The sequence below is a fragment of the Ascaphus truei genome, chromosome 9, assembly GCF_040206685.1.
Source record: "Ascaphus truei isolate aAscTru1 chromosome 9, aAscTru1.hap1, whole genome shotgun sequence".
NCBI lineage: Eukaryota > Metazoa > Chordata > Amphibia > Anura > Ascaphidae > Ascaphus > Ascaphus truei.
The window spans coordinates 51,991,580-52,007,339 of NC_134491.1; the positions used below are offsets into that span (position 1 = coordinate 51,991,580).

The window sequence follows — 15,760 nt, forward strand, 5'->3', positions numbered from 1 at the left end:
TCGCACCTTTATATCCGCCTTTAAAGAAATGCGACTAGTACCTGTATCGGGTCGCACCTTTATATCCGCCTTTAAAGAAATGCGACTAGTACCTGTATCGGGTCGCACCTTTATATCGGCCTTTAAAGAAATGCGACTAGTACCTGTATCGGGTCGCACCTTTATATCCGCCTTTAAAAAAATGTGACCAGGTAACATTTATTCACATTGTTTTCAGATAACATGTTTGTGTAAAAGCTCAAATTGAGCACACTCATAAATAACTAGGAAAGTTAATTAATTTGCTGTTTTGTCAGGTTTTCTGCAAAAACCATGAACTAAATTATTGAGGTGACAGCACTCTGTACCTTTTCAATATTCATCATAGTTTATTGATATGTATGTGATTTGGCCGTACATATTACATTGATACCCACCATTCCTTCACTTCTTAAAGTGTGTGTGTGTGTGTGTGTGTGTGTGTGTGCGTGTGTGCGTGCGTGCGTGCGTGCGTGCGTGCGCTCAAATATAATGAACTGTCAGAAATGAGCATGTATTAAAAGTATCTACAAAAGCACATATATTAGAATATAATGCATATCATGCACTATTACATCTGATCATAGCATTTGTAACTTTTAATTGCTTTAACGTGCATTAGCTAAAAAGGCAGCTTATTTATTTACACGATATAAATAGTACATGGACAATTTCTCCTTTTTTGCGGTTCTATCCATTTCAGAATTAACCGATCCAGCAGGCTCCACTGTAGCATATAAAAAGCTTTTGCGCATTAATGAATCAGGACAATGAAGATGTTGTGAGACGGCCTCTCGTTTCCTGCCCCCTCCCTTGGTGGTCCTGAAATATATACCTTTATAACCAATAAAGATAGATTCCCTTAAATAACGTGTTCAGCGCTGCAGAAATCTGCACTGCAACGAGGTTTATGCTGGTAATAGATAATGTGCTTTATTGCAATATTTAATCAATCTGTGCTCTTAAAGCACTCAAGTTGCACTAAAACTGTAGGTACAGTATTCTAAAATGATATATATACACACACACACACACACACACACACACACACACACACACACACACACACACACACACACACACACACACACACATTGTTTAGGTTATGGTGGGTAAAAAGGTGACTGAGCAGGGTTGCATACCTGTCTAAGACGTGAATGTGGTCACAACTAATATTTTTATTTGAGATATATATAATATATTTTGTAATTAGTAATTAAACGACACCTGTTGTGTAAAAAACTTGAAGTGATTTTAATTTATAGTTGTGATGATGAAGCACATTTGATTTTAAATGTAGTGCAGAAAAGACCGTGTTATTTTCATGTGGCTTAAGTTTATCCAATGTTCCTACCCTTAAGTTACAGGTCATCTTAGTTTCTGCTTTTAAAGCCAGTGTGTTTGGATTTCGTTTTTCCCAGCTAGTATTACACGCCATCGTCGGACTGCACGATAATCCCTTCATATAACTGTGGCTGTTTATTTCAGATAATTATCTAGGTTAGATGAATTTACTGAAGTATAATGTGCAGCTGTCCCTTGTGTTGTAGCTGATATTTTAAATCAAAGTTAATGAATTGCCGTTTAAAAATATTAACCACTTCATTGCCGGCCTGATTTTCCCCGAACGACAGCGTTTTGCTTCTGAAGCATTGTGTTTTGTATGAATACACAACTCAAAACCTAAAAGGGACACACATTGAAGTTCTGTGAAGACATGCACTGCATAACATTGGAAGTAAAGTAATCCAAAGTACATTGTTACATTATTTTTATTACAAGCAAATAACTTGGGGAAATATGAAAAATAAGGGGAATACTATAGGAAAAAAGAGAAGCCCAAAGAAAATTAAAGTAAATGCTTTCTTATGTTCTCATGCGTGTAATTGTACACGTGGATGTTGCTAATACCAGGACTCCTCGGCATATAATAACAAATGAGCTTCTAGTGCAGAAGTGCTCAATTCCTCAAGCCCCCCCAACAGGTCAGGTTTTCAGGATATCACAGCTTCAGCACAGGTGGCTCAGTCAAAGATTGAGCCACCTGTGCTGAAGCTGGGACTGACTGAGCCACATATGCTGAAGCAGGGATATCCTGAAAACCTTACGTGTCGGGGGGGCTTGAGGATTGGAGTTGAGCACCACTGTTCCAGTATATAGGGGCCACCTGTTTATCGCACCAACATGTCATTATTACATGTATAATGCACTTAGGTTTTGTTTTTATTCGTTTTTTCTTTGTACCTTAATGGTTCAGTTAGAATCTATCCACATTTGCCAATAACTGAAGTGTCTGTTTAAACGTAAGAATGAAACTTTTTTTTTTGAACGTTACGCCAAAGATGGAGCTGATTGCAAAAATCATGAGACCCCGATTTTAAACGACCTTCTCTGATATCGGTTTCCATCTTCGGACAATTGTAGAAAAGTGCCGGCTTACGTTCTGCTTGTGTGGAGAATTGCGTCCGATTAACGTGTTATTTTTCGTTGTCTTTTCCTGGTGTAAATGTAGAAGATTGGGGCCTGGCTCTTATTTGTGTTTCCTGGGAATGTTGCATACTTGCCACAATATGTTGTCATTCTTCAATCTTTATTCGGGTTTGTAGTGTTACATCTCCTTGCTAACAATGTCATGATCTCTCCTCGTATGATCTACTCCGAGAACTTAACAACACGTAGTTGATAAAACAGGAAAATGCCAAATATTGTCAGCCACATCTTTTTTACCTCTTTCTCTTCTTTCCCAATTAATATATATTATAATAACTTCATATCGGGTTATTTATCATTTTTGATTTTTATTCAGATGGTTAAAATCCTTTTTTAATTTATTTTGAGAGAGAAACCCTATAAACATTGTAATAAAGGTCCTTTTAATTTTGGAAGGCTTTGCTATGCTTACTACTCCCGTGCCTTATTAAAACGATTGATGCGTGGCTAGTTGGAAAGTGCTGACATTTTTATCCTATTACTTTTTGTCTCCTTAAAATATGGGCTCCCAAAGAGGTTTGTTTACACTTTTATTATAATGTCAAATAACCCAGAGGGTCTTTACATCTTTAATTACAAGCTGTGAAGATGCTGCAGGAATATCGACCCTTTCCATAGTCCTATCATAAGGAGATGTGCTTGTTTTGAAGACAATATTTAACCCGTATTTAAAATGAGCATGCTGCAGGCCAATGATAATACAAAGCACCTTTTTATGCTTATACCCAGTAGCGGAGCTCCCGTAGGTGTAGCCGGTACGGCTGCATCAAGGCGCACCACCCTTAGGTGCCCAGCCTCCATGTGCTGGAACACTGTCCCGGCATTTCTAAAGGTGCCCCTCTCTCCACACACCCCCGGGCCCGACCTTTGGTGCAGAGACTTACGCGGTGAAGGAGGGAGCCCACCCAGACAGTGATGGAAGTTGAGGCCCGACTTCGGGTGGGGCCTAACTTTTTTGTGTTCGGATCACCTGGCTGGGTTCCACAGGTAGGGCCTCAAGGGTAGGGGGGCCCTTTTATTTTATATACTTGCACCGGGGCCCACCGGTGATGACTTGTTCTGCCCCTGCCTATGTGCCCTTTGCTTCTACTATTTAGCATAAGAAAGATCTCTTGCATAGTCCAAGCCTTAGAGTACATAATATGTTGAATTTTTTTTGGCAACTGCTGCCCTATAAACCGCAGTATTGCCATCCAGAGCCATCCCCACTTTGAACACCTTTTGAAGAATCACCATTTTGTTGATTCCTACTTCAGTTAAACGCCATAAGAATGGCTCTAATATAAATTATATTGGCCCTTAGGAATAGTAGGTTTGTAGGTGTCTGTAAAAATATAAATCCCCCCTTCCTTCTACTCACGACATGCTGTGTTATTTGTCTAAAATCCCTGAAACGGGCAGGAGGGGAAAAAAATTCTATGCCTTCTTATTACAATAGAGTCCTTGTGCAGAGCAAAGCAAGGATCGTTTCCAAATGGCCTCAGGTGAAATCTAATAAGAAACTATTCTAAACTGGCCTGAATTACTTTTTGAAAAGAAAAAGAAAAAAAATACACGCGATCAGCATCTGATTCAGCTTACATTACTTTGTACTGTGTATTAGGAGTGATTTTCTGCTGTTTAAAGTACCCATGAAACGTAGACCAGGAACAAATTTGTGTATGAAATTGACATAAACAGAAAATGTTGAGCCGTGATGAATATTTTATTTCTTCTTTTTATAATACAGGAGACTTCCCATCTACCTGCCTCCATGGTCTTAGCTCAACATAAGGGCAGGTCCACCCAAGTGGAAATGCAAGTGGAGAAACCAAAGACATTCAAGTCCGTAACTTTTTCCACCGGCATAAAAATGGTAAGTGTGGTTGGCTGCATGGTCACATTTGGTTTCTTACCACAGCGGCACCATTAAACAAGGTAAGCCCAAAACATCTCCTTGCCTTTTGCCAACATTGGACTGCAAAGAGATTGTGGCCAAAAACAGCAGGTATTCGAAGTATCCCAACTTGTTGGATTGTTGACTTTCGTGAACTTGGGTCGTTGATTACTAGGACAGACGCGCTCTGTAATTATTAGATCATATTATAGTCCCGCTAGTCTTCATTCTGTTCCAGGCGACATGCTGAAATATGTAATTAGGGGAAACATTTCTTACCCCTCCAGCGTCATAGTTTTAAACACTTCTTTAAATGTATTCCGTTTTTTCATCTTACAATAAACAACAGATTAAATGTAAAACAAGAAAAGTAAATAGACAAAACGAAACAAACACAAATATCACTAAATAAAAAAAAATATTGGTGTGATAATCAGCAATTTAGATGTTTGTGGTATGTTTATAAATCTCTTACTGTTGTAGACAGGTATTGTACTGTATATGGTTTTTTTATGACTCAACTTGTGATATTTATTTTTTATATGGCAACAGTTTTTACCTGGTTTTACTGCATCACTTCTCTGCGCCACTCTGAGCATATTTAATCGCCTGCTTGGTTTAACTTTATGGGGTGGAAAGAGAGCGTAACGCTGTTACAAACATTTGTTCTTCCTAATGTTAAAATGCATGCATAACCTGGGCACAATTTGGATCCTGCGGCAAAATAAAAAGAACTTGCCTTGATAATGAATTCCAGTGTCGCATATAAAGATATACTGTTTGGATATTAAAGCGGCAAAATGTAGCACGGCGAGATTTAAAAATAAAGTGAAAATGATAATTCTTATTACTGGTTTGAAGCAGGTAGTCTCCAGGCCTGAACAGGGTTAATTTCAGCTCCGGGGATCCCTGCTTCCAGAGATGCTTAACTCCGTAGGTCACGCAGGCAAATAGGAAGCCGCAAGGGATGATCATCACGACTTCCTATTGGCCCGCGCGACGCAGGATATTTAAGCCGCTCTTACGGTAGCTGCAGATACTTACCTCTGTAGGGGCGCGGTATCTCCTGAAGCAGCAGGTCCCTGGAGCTGAAATTTATACAGTTCAGCTCCTGAGACCCCCTGTAAATAAATAATAACTGCGCAGTGCTACATGTTTTACTGCTTTAACCTTGCCTTGTGTTTCTGTTTATACATTATATGGTAAGGAAATAGCATTGTAAATGTAGGGCAAGATTAGCTTTGTTGTTTTGAGTGCAAGTCATCTCTACAACATCTGTATGTGATGTTTTAAACACTACCTACACATCTACTGAACATCTGTCTGCGGTGTTTCAATGCTACATGAGCCATCAAGCGAACTACTTTTATAACCATTAAATTAAGAACCATTAAATTAGAGTTTCCTCTATGGGCTTACCAGTGGATGTGATGAAGATAACTTTTCGGCTGCTCTACAATTGTTGGCCAGATTTTCAGTGTAACGTCAATTGTATAAATACCTCTAATTTCTTACACGTTGCTGTAACTGTCCGTATCCTACATATAGCAGTAACCGTTCATATCGACAGCATTGTAACAGGGTTGTTTAAAAAAAATATACAGTATATATATTTTTAAAGCATGTAGACCAGGAGTGGCCAATTCCAATCCTCAAGGGTCACCAACAGGTCAGGTTTTAAGGATATCCCTGCTTCAGTCTTTCAGTCTTCCGTCTCAGCCTTTGACTGAGCCACTGATTGAGCCACCTGTGCTGAAGCAGAGATATCCTTAAAACCTGACCTGTTGATAGCCCTTAAGGGCTCGAGTTGTCCGCCCCAGATGTAGCCCGCATTCTCTTGTATGCCACGAAGATAGATGGCGTAAACAGTACGTGTAGGGAAAATGTGCAGCAGCATTTCATGTTGGAGAAGTTAACTCGAAAAGAGGATTCGGTAATGTAGACAATGACACTCAATCCCTTTCATTTAATGAATCCATTCTTATTGTATTGCTTCTGTTTGTACGCCTAACGTTTTATGTATATCCTCCATATTTGAGTTTCTTCACATTCTCACTTTATTTGAATTGATTGGTTTCTGTCTTCACTATAGTCCCTTAATAAATCCTATTGCTGCAACATCTTCTGGAAACCAATGAATTTGCTCGCCAGTATAAGGCTTTGGTTTTCACGATGACACATATTCACACACAAACAATTCTGAACATATTTCAGGTGGTTTGTGAAGCTCTCTTCTGATTTTCCACAACTTTTATTTTTGTAACATGATCTTTTTCATATCCCTAAAAGCCTTTTTTTTTTACCCGAGCAAATAGTTTTGTTTAATTAGACATCAGTTCTTGAACAGTCCAGCAAGATGTCGTCTTCCCATGCATCGATCAGCCCGCCAGTACGACAGGGTTTAAACATTCATTGTGTTCCAGTATCAGAAAGTTTTTCTTGTGCATCAGTACTTTTGTTACAGTCAGTCTCTCTCGCCCTAAATAAAGCTTTGTACAGGGGCAGTATCGCTTTCCTTTCTGTAGATGAAAAGCACCATTCAAACAGACCCAACATTCCTGATGCTCTGGTGCTCTGCCTGCCACTGGTTTTCTTTCTCTATTTAAGATATATTAAATAATAACGCTTTCAGTACCGATCTCTGGAGGACATCAATACTGACACTGCACTGGGATAGATTTACCGTGCTGTTAGTTTTTTTGTTGATGAGATGCAATTTTCAGCTTTCTCGGGGCCTGGTTCTGCTGTAATGCACATTGCATGTTTGAAGACTCTTCAGAAAAGCTGAGCTAGAGACATGCCGTGTGTGTTGATACCAAGGGGCCAGCAGACCATATTATTTCAAGGTTTATTGAAAAGGAAACGGGGTCGACCTTAACAAACGAGGCACCCTATACGCACACACTGTTATATCGATCGCCTCCCTCTGGATTGGAAAAAGGCTGAAAGACGTCATCCATAAAATCGCACTCCAAACAAATGTGTCAGTTGTGTTGTATCATAACCTGCTATGCACCAAAAGTAAAGTTAGGAAAGACTAAAAGTGGGAAATCTTACTATTAGAGATGAACGAGTGGATTTTTGGGCCGTGGAAATCCAGACAAAATGTAGCCAGATGCTACTGGCTACATTTTGTTCAGATTGCTGATGTTTTGAGGTGTCGTATTCCAAAAACCCAAACTCATTTGTATTTACTATACATGTAACCAATCAATACAGAACTCAGAGATACGTCTATGTAGCAAACTCAGCGATACAAAGTATCTGCAGAACACCACAATTAATCTTGACTCTATGTCGCTACATCAAGGTACAGAGCAATATCAAAAGGGACTTTGCCAGCCAATGCAAAAAAAAAAAGGTCTTCTGGTTCATTCATGCAGTGGCTTTTTTTTTTTTTTTTTTTTAAGACCGGGAAAAAAGTTATAAATCAAAACCCAACTGGTCTGTAACCGGTATTGAAAGTCACATATACTTTCCATAAGCAGTCAGTGTGCCAGAACATAGGTACTAAAACCCAGATGGTGTGCCCCAAATTGCAGGGTGAGTCGAATGGCCGATCTATGCAGCATAACTCTATAGAGAGCCAAGATGGAGGGACAAAACGAGTGTGTAGCGCTCCTAGGTGTAGTAACACCGCACTTGTAGAGCGCATTGCTAAAAGTGTACACACGTGTCTTATATGGCACCAAAATGTAAAATTGGCACACAGCTGCTCCTGGGCAACATAATCACAGAGCTTATTGTAGACGGTCAATTGGATAAGGTACATAATTGACCGGAGTAGGAAAAAAAAATGGCATCCAGTCTAAATTTGTTAGTCTAAAACTACAAAAAGAAAAAAAGCAAAAAACCATTAATGGGCACCTGTTAAAAATAGTCAAAAAGGTTGCTGGGGACAAAAAGAAAACAGAGTATCTAAACATAATACAGGGGAAGGGAAATGTAAAGAGGGAAGATAATAATGGTGAACTAGTAGGGGGTGAGGAGTTGAATTACAATGGACCCAAATTTGTGTGTGTGTGTGTGTGTGTGTGTGTGTGCGTGCGTGCGTGCGTGCGCGCGCATATACAGATACTGTATCTATATCTGTATCTATTTCCTTCCCCACAAACAGAACTGAGCACAGATACATACAGCAATGGTGTTAGTAGGGTAGATAATGTATTGTAAGATATCGGATGCAGAATATTGGTTAACAGTTGCCAAGAAAGGATCCCAATGATAAATTGGTATTGAGGTCCTCTAGGTTGAAGTGTCCCCTGCGTATAAATCCAGAACGGTTCCGTATGTGCAGTCTTTTGGATAAGTTGCCCTCACGGGGGCAGTCACCTGTTCTATGGGCATAACACATGAGCAAGTCCGACAAGGGCCACAGCTTGATCACGTGCTGTCTCGAAGTGCCACTTTAATGCAGGATCGGTGTAAGGTAAACCTTTCTAGGAGTTGTCACTCAATTGTGTTCACATAATACAAGCCACATGATAATGATTTGACAATGGTGTGTAAAAGTGTTGCCGGTTATCAGGCAATTGCAGGTAACAGCCCAGGCATCTGACCACCCCTGGTGTTGGAAGCAGAATATGTGTCTGATGCGTAGTATATTTGGCTTATTTGTCCACTGGATCAGATGGAAGATGCTTGTCCTTTATTTTCTTCCCTCTTTAAAGCTGCAAAACAAACCTGTTTGGATTTAAGATTCTAGATCATCAGTGGATAAGATGTCCCAATGCCTGTAGACCAATGGTGGGCACCTCCAGTTTTTAACAATATCACTGATTAAGCACATGGGGCTCAATCAAAATGACTGAGCTACTGATTGAGCCGTCTGTGTTTTGAAGCAGGGATATTGTTAAAACCTGGCCTGTTGGTCGCACTTGAGGACTGGAGTTGCCCACCCTGCTGTAGACTGATTGTTTAATTGTTGACTATGCTGGGGTGTATTTGTTCATGATCACTATTTTCTGGATATTAGCCTTATTAATCAGTGTTTGGATACAATCATTTGGCTCTGTCAAGGTTCTTGACTTTCGCAATGCATTTATTGTCAGAGAAACATTAACATCTTGTACGATATTGTGGCCCATCTCTGTCAGCTAAATTTGTCTTTGATAATTGGATCACTTAATCCTGACCACCCTCACTAAATGTGAGTGTGGGAGCCCCTTCCTCACTGGGTGGAAACGGTACTCTTGTAAGACCATGGTTTTGTTGAAACCGTAGGTCTGAATTCCGTGTCTTTTTACATTGTATGTCCAGGTAGTGAGTGTCTGTCCCACAGACCAGTCACCTTAATGGAGGTGGGTAGGAAATTGGGATTATCAACTGGTGCAGATTGTAGGTGTTCTGTACTGGGCAGATGAAAAACAGATTATTTGATGTATCTCTCCTAAAACTTGCAATGCAGTGGGAAAGGTGGATTAGTGAAAATGTATTTCTCAAACATATGCATATAGATATTGGCTTACAATGGTGCCATGTTCAAACCCGTGGCTGTCCCACTCAACTGAAGGTAAAAGTGGTTCTCACATTTTTTTTTAAATGGGTTCTTATAAATAGGTATTACAGTTACCGGTGTTTTATTTTTTGGCAAAATCAGTGCTTATTGTTAGGGTTGACAATGTGTCAACCAATTAAGACGCATTTAAATTTGGTGTTAATTGGTGTACTTTCCCCTGCCCATTTCCATAGTCCCCTGGTGTTTCCTATGATGAGTGTTGTGTGGGCCTGCTACCACTCCACACTCTGGAGCACTGCAGCAAGAACTAATATGCCTGATAAAAGGCTGACAAGAAAAGCACAGGGTGCGCAAGCCCTGAAAGAGGCTGCATGGATGGAGAAATGCTCTTGGATGGTTGGTAGAACTAGAGCAGGTTTATGCCAAATGTGAGTAAGAGGTCTGACAGAGCACTAAGTGGGGGTGTGCACAAGCTGCATCACTTTTATTTGTATCTGTTTTAGGGTTTCTGTAAATATGTAAATAAAGGCTGCTCCGAAGAGCTGCTGAATTTAAGCCTCTGCGTGAGTGTTGTCTATCTACAACACTATCTGAATAAACCCGTTACAATAAGCTTGCGACGTCTAATATTGCAAAGAACAAGATGCTCATCCTGGAATTGTGAGGTCTTTGGGCTCCTCCGAAAACCGTTTATGACCCTGGGATAACTGGGCAAATTCTTAATCACGGCCTGGAGATGAGAATCTATACGTTAAGACATGTTGGCATAGTGAGCCTCTGGCCAAAATGATCGCTCTACCGTTTGTAACTAGAGTCATCAGATAATTGTTGTTTCTGTACATTATTTATCATAATTCCGAACCACAGTAGCACTGCCCTGGTCAGTTAGTCTTCTTATATCAAAACGATCAGATAATGATTTGTTAGCTAGTTTCTGTGACCGGGACAGGTTGGGGCGGATTCTGATGGCTTTGGAAAGTACCACTTTAACATTTCGGAGGACCACGTTACAAACTGTGCCAATGGATGGGTTGGTAAGTGCAGGATCGGAATTACTTTTGAGTTTTAATGGCAATACTTGTTGTGAATTAGAACTTAATAAATATTTGCTATAGTGACATGTGGATACAAAGGATAATCGCTTGTATAGTACAGATGTTTCACCAGAGAGATTTATACATCTGTGTCTCTGTGGAGAGCGGGGAGGTCTTTGTGGCCGCCCCTCCTTGTAGGGTTTCTTCTGTTTGTATTGTCTACTCTTTCGAACATCTGGTTAAAAATGTGTCGAAGAAAGTGGCATTCTGACTCCCTAACGATAGGATAGTTGTCAAAGCAGTTTTCTTCCCTGTCTGGGCCGGTTTGTAGCAGTCCTTCTGACTTCTTTATTGATTTGGTTACATGTATAGTAAGAATTCACGCTCATTTTAATGGTGATTTATAATTTTCTATAACTTTTGGTCTTTAACTTTTGGTGCATGGTATGTTATGATATTACACTAGTGACATCACTGGTGATGTCTCCAGCTGTGTTTTCGAGCAAAGGAGGGTACAAAGTGTGTGTGTGTGTTCCCTTGGTATCCAGTTGACAGCATTCAGCAATACCGTATACCTCCCTGCTACTCTATGAGGAGCGCCTTATTTTACCATGTCTATAATATATACCCATGCACACAAATATTAGGTTTGCTTTTCTGGGTGAAACAATATGGCCACTGCGCCAAATTTATGCTCCTTGACCAATAGAAAAAACCTTGACATCATTGGCACATCCCATCACAGCTTTCTCTGGTGGCCATTTTGTTGTACTTTTCCCCCCAGGTTTTGGGAGGCAGTGTGTGCTACTTTTGTGTTTCTGTAGACCTTGTATGCCTTCTCCCTTTCGTCCATAAGCCTCAGCTGCCTGAGCAATATTCCTGAAGGGTACCTTGCCGTTTACATGATTTATTCTTTTTCAGACAATCCGTCCAACACGCACAAACACGCCTGTAGCTCGTGTATACATTTATCACATGGTATAAAAGATAGCGCTGTAGTAATGTAATAGAAAAAAAAGTCTGTAAAATGAGATGTTCAGGTAGAACAGGGGAGGCCAACTCCAGTCCTCAAGGGCCACCAACAGGTCTGGGTTTCAGGATATCCCTACTTCAGCACAGGTGGCTTAATCAGTGGCTCGATCTTCCACCTTATTTGCGATCTTCTGTGTAGGTTTCTGAACTGGCGCTAGTAAAACGTCCTTTTTAGCATTTGAATGCAGCTCCAGTCTTTAGACCCACTGTTGATATTTTCTTCGTGTGTAGTCATTTCCTGCAAAGGCAGCGGTGTTGAAATATAAGGTGGGTGGGCCACACAACGTGTGTACACTTTTTATACCCTGTAAGTGTGTCAGAAGCCAAGTGTTAAAAATAATAATAAATCTGGTTCAAATATTGGCACACACTGTTTAAGCCATGGGTGGCGATCTCCAGTCCCCAAGGGCCACCAACAGGTCAGGTTTTCAGGATATCCCAGCTTCAGCATAGGTCGCTCAGTCAAAGACTGAGCCACTGATTAAGCCACCTGTGCTAAAGCCGGGATATCCCTAATACCCGGCCTGTTTGCTGGCCCTTGAGGACTGGAGTTGACCACCCTGCTCTAGGTGAAAGAATGGCTGACAAATATTGGGGTCATTGGAAGCCACAACATCAATTGCAGCTTTCTATTGAACAGCCATTTAAATCCTGTTTAAATACCAGGAAGTATTGTGGGGGGTGGGTTGTGAGGCTAGTTAGGGGGATTACTGCTTTAAATATCAATGTATAAAGTTATGGCAGATCATTACAGTAATCATTTTATATGGCAGAATTAGGATTTTGGCACATTCCATTTTTATTGCTTTCATTGCGGTTTACCTACAAGCTTTTATTATAGCCAATGCAGACGTTTTCATTTGTAGTAAGTAAACACACACGTGAGCTGTATCTATATTAAAAAAAAAGATCAAATGCTTTAAATACGTAGTAATATTTGTCGTAAAAATAAGGGCTAATTCCATGCAGAAATATAAGCCCCTATAAGAATCCGTGGTGAAAAGGTGTTTATGTTAATTTTATACCTTGGCACTGCGTTTTAGCAACAAACTAGTTATTGGCACAACCTGTGAATAAATTCATATATAGTCAGAAAGGAGGAAACCCTTTCTCTTAACACTGGCCGCTTCCAGATTAGTCAAGGTGCTCAATGTCTGTAGCGTGTTCCCCTGGGAACAGGCGCACAATATACACAACCGGAGATTGGATGTACCCGACGAAGGAGACAGGAGCCCCCAAAACATGGTGTTTTATCTGACACCTATGGCATAAACTTGCAAAGTTTCACGTATCCTGTGTTGCTGCTGTGCAGTACACCCGATTTCTAATCATAATAAAAATTAATGTACATACATATACATCGGTTTATTTAAAATATAAAGAAAGCTATATCATAATTTATAATATACATTAATATAATAAGATTAATCAATACTTTGAAAGTCTGTGAACCCGAGGAGAATGATGTCAACTTTTATTGGGTCACAAGTATTATTTTATAAAGCCCGCGGTTTATTGGGAGTTTAACTATTCCGCACTGAATTTTAGAATAGCAAACAAAGTAATCTCTCCACGTGGATCTGAGCCACCTGTGCTGAAGCAGGGATGGATTGAGCCACCTGTGCTGAAGCAGGGACTGATTTTAAGCTACCTGTGCTGAGAACTTGACCTGTTGGGAGGGGGGCGGCTTGAGGACTGGAGTTAAGCACCCCTGGTATAAAGAACAGAGTTCACTATAACCAAAATATAACATTTAAGTAATACTAATTAAATTGTTAAATGATTTAAAGCTGGGCTTGTTTCTTGCTCTCAACTGTGTGTTTAAGCAGGGTGTCAAATGATTTTATGCCAGTTCAGCCCTGAAGGTAAAGCCATTATCTTGACAATTAACTATTTTTTACAAATCCTAACCCAGGATCGCAGGATTCCGTGAGATTTTCAAGTCATTTGAAATTGTACCAAATACAGAAGAAGTTACAATGTATCTGATCTCAGAAGCGCTATTAGAGAGGGTTGGGGTTCCTTACAATACATCTGATCTCAGACGCGCTATTAGAGAGGATTGGGGTTCCTTACAATGCATCTGATCTCAGACGCGCTAGTAGAGACGTTGGGGTTCCTTACAATGCATCTGATCTCAGACGCGCTATTGGAGAGGGTTGGGGTTCCTTACAATGCATCTGATCTCAGACGCGCTATTAGAGTGGGTCGGGGTTCCTGAGACTTGCACAATATTATAGGGCTCCTTACCAAAAAAGGTTGGACACCACCGTACTAGCCCAACCTGTTATAGAAATATCTCCCTTTTTCTGTTGCCTTGCTCTATTTTTGAATGAGGCAGAAATGGCCGAGATACTTTTTCTCGTGTTTGTGCTTTGCTCCGAACTGTTTCCGGATATGTGCCATTGGCTTCGGTAACTTGTATATGAATTAATGACAAATCGGCAACAAAATGCAAAAGCAAAAAATGTCTTCGGGGGTGGCGAACTCCAGTTCTCAAGAGCTACCAACAGGTCAGGTTTTTCGGGATATCCCTTCTTCAGCACAGGTGGCTCAGTCTTTGACTGCATCACCTGTGCTGAAGCAGGGATATCCCATAAACCTGTCATGTTGCTAGCTCTTGAGGACTGGAGTTGGCTACCCCTGGTCTAGAGCAGCGGTGCGCAAACTGGGGGGGGCAGGAGATTTGTCTGGGGGGCGCGGGCGGTTGCAGAGGCCCCACGCTGTTCCCACAAGGCATTTAAATGGAATGTCTGGGGATCGCGTGAGGCCCCAGCAATAGTCCACTTACCTTGCTTCAGCCGGCTGTGTGACGTGTCGCCATGGCAACACGGCCTCAAATGACGCCTTGGGACGTGATGTCACGTGCGTCACATGGCCCTGCAGCGTCGTTTGACGCGGATGCAAGCTAGGGGGTGGGGCGCAAGAACCGGGGCAAGCAAGACAGGGGCACTGCAGCAAAAGTTTGCGCTCCCCTGGTCTAGAGGATTTTAAACAGCTGGTGGTATTAATGGGAAATACAAATCTTAAGGAGAGAAAAAAAATTGTAACACTTGTTTGTTTTGGAAAGACCGTATTTCTTGCACATGTTCGTATTGTACAGACCCATGGGAGCCTTTATAATAGTAAATCATTCATACCGTTTAAACACTTGTGAAAGATTATTGTTATCCATCTCTTTAGTGTGCCATCGCACACAATTACTGAAGGTGTCCATTACTTAAGTGCTTCATTAATGGAAAACAAAAATAACTTGTTTTTCACTGTCCTATAGGTGCAATGAAGGTAAGAAAATGATTTGCTATGTATCACTGTCAACAAAGATGAAATAACGTTGGTTTAAATGGCCAAGGTTTCAACACATTATGACTTAGCGCAGCTTTTTATTCAAAATTCTGTGTTAATTTATTTATTTTCAACTAAATCAGCTGTGTGGTATTAGATCAGGGGTGGGCAACTTCAGTCCTCAAGGGCCACTAACTTTCTGACTTTATTGATATCCCTGCTTCAGCACAGGTGACTCAGTTTTTGACTGAGCCACCTGTGCTAAAGCTGGGATATCCTGAAAACCAGACCTGTTGGGGTACTGGAGTTGAGCACCCTTGACCTGTGTGACTGTACAGGTATTAATGGCTTCCTTTCCACGGAACAAAAAGAACATGTTTTGTGTGTTTCTAGCAAAGCACACTGCGTTTACCTGCCAGAATGTTTCCTAGCGAGGTTGCTGTAGTGACACAGTGATCTCACGGATTAGACCTCCCTTACAATACAGTAAGAGATCAGGTGTTGCGATGAGCAGTTCTGGTTTCTGCTGGATGTTTTTTTCCTGCACTGCATTAACCTCTCGCTTTG

At 40.8% G+C, this 15,760-nt stretch overlaps 1 protein-coding gene across 2 annotated transcripts in view; it reads left to right on the plus strand.

Annotated features, from left to right (window-relative positions):
* The window catches only part of MNAT1 (MNAT1 component of CDK activating kinase), a 100,372-nt gene that overhangs the window by 45,484 nt on the left and 39,128 nt on the right, over positions 1 to 15,760 (plus strand). For both annotated transcript variants that reach the window (XM_075614838.1, XM_075614837.1), the window contains exon 6: positions 4,238 to 4,363. In XM_075614838.1, the coding sequence (XP_075470953.1) occupies positions 4,238 to 4,363 (126 nt within the window). The remainder of the gene's footprint in view (positions 1 to 4,237; positions 4,364 to 15,760) is intronic.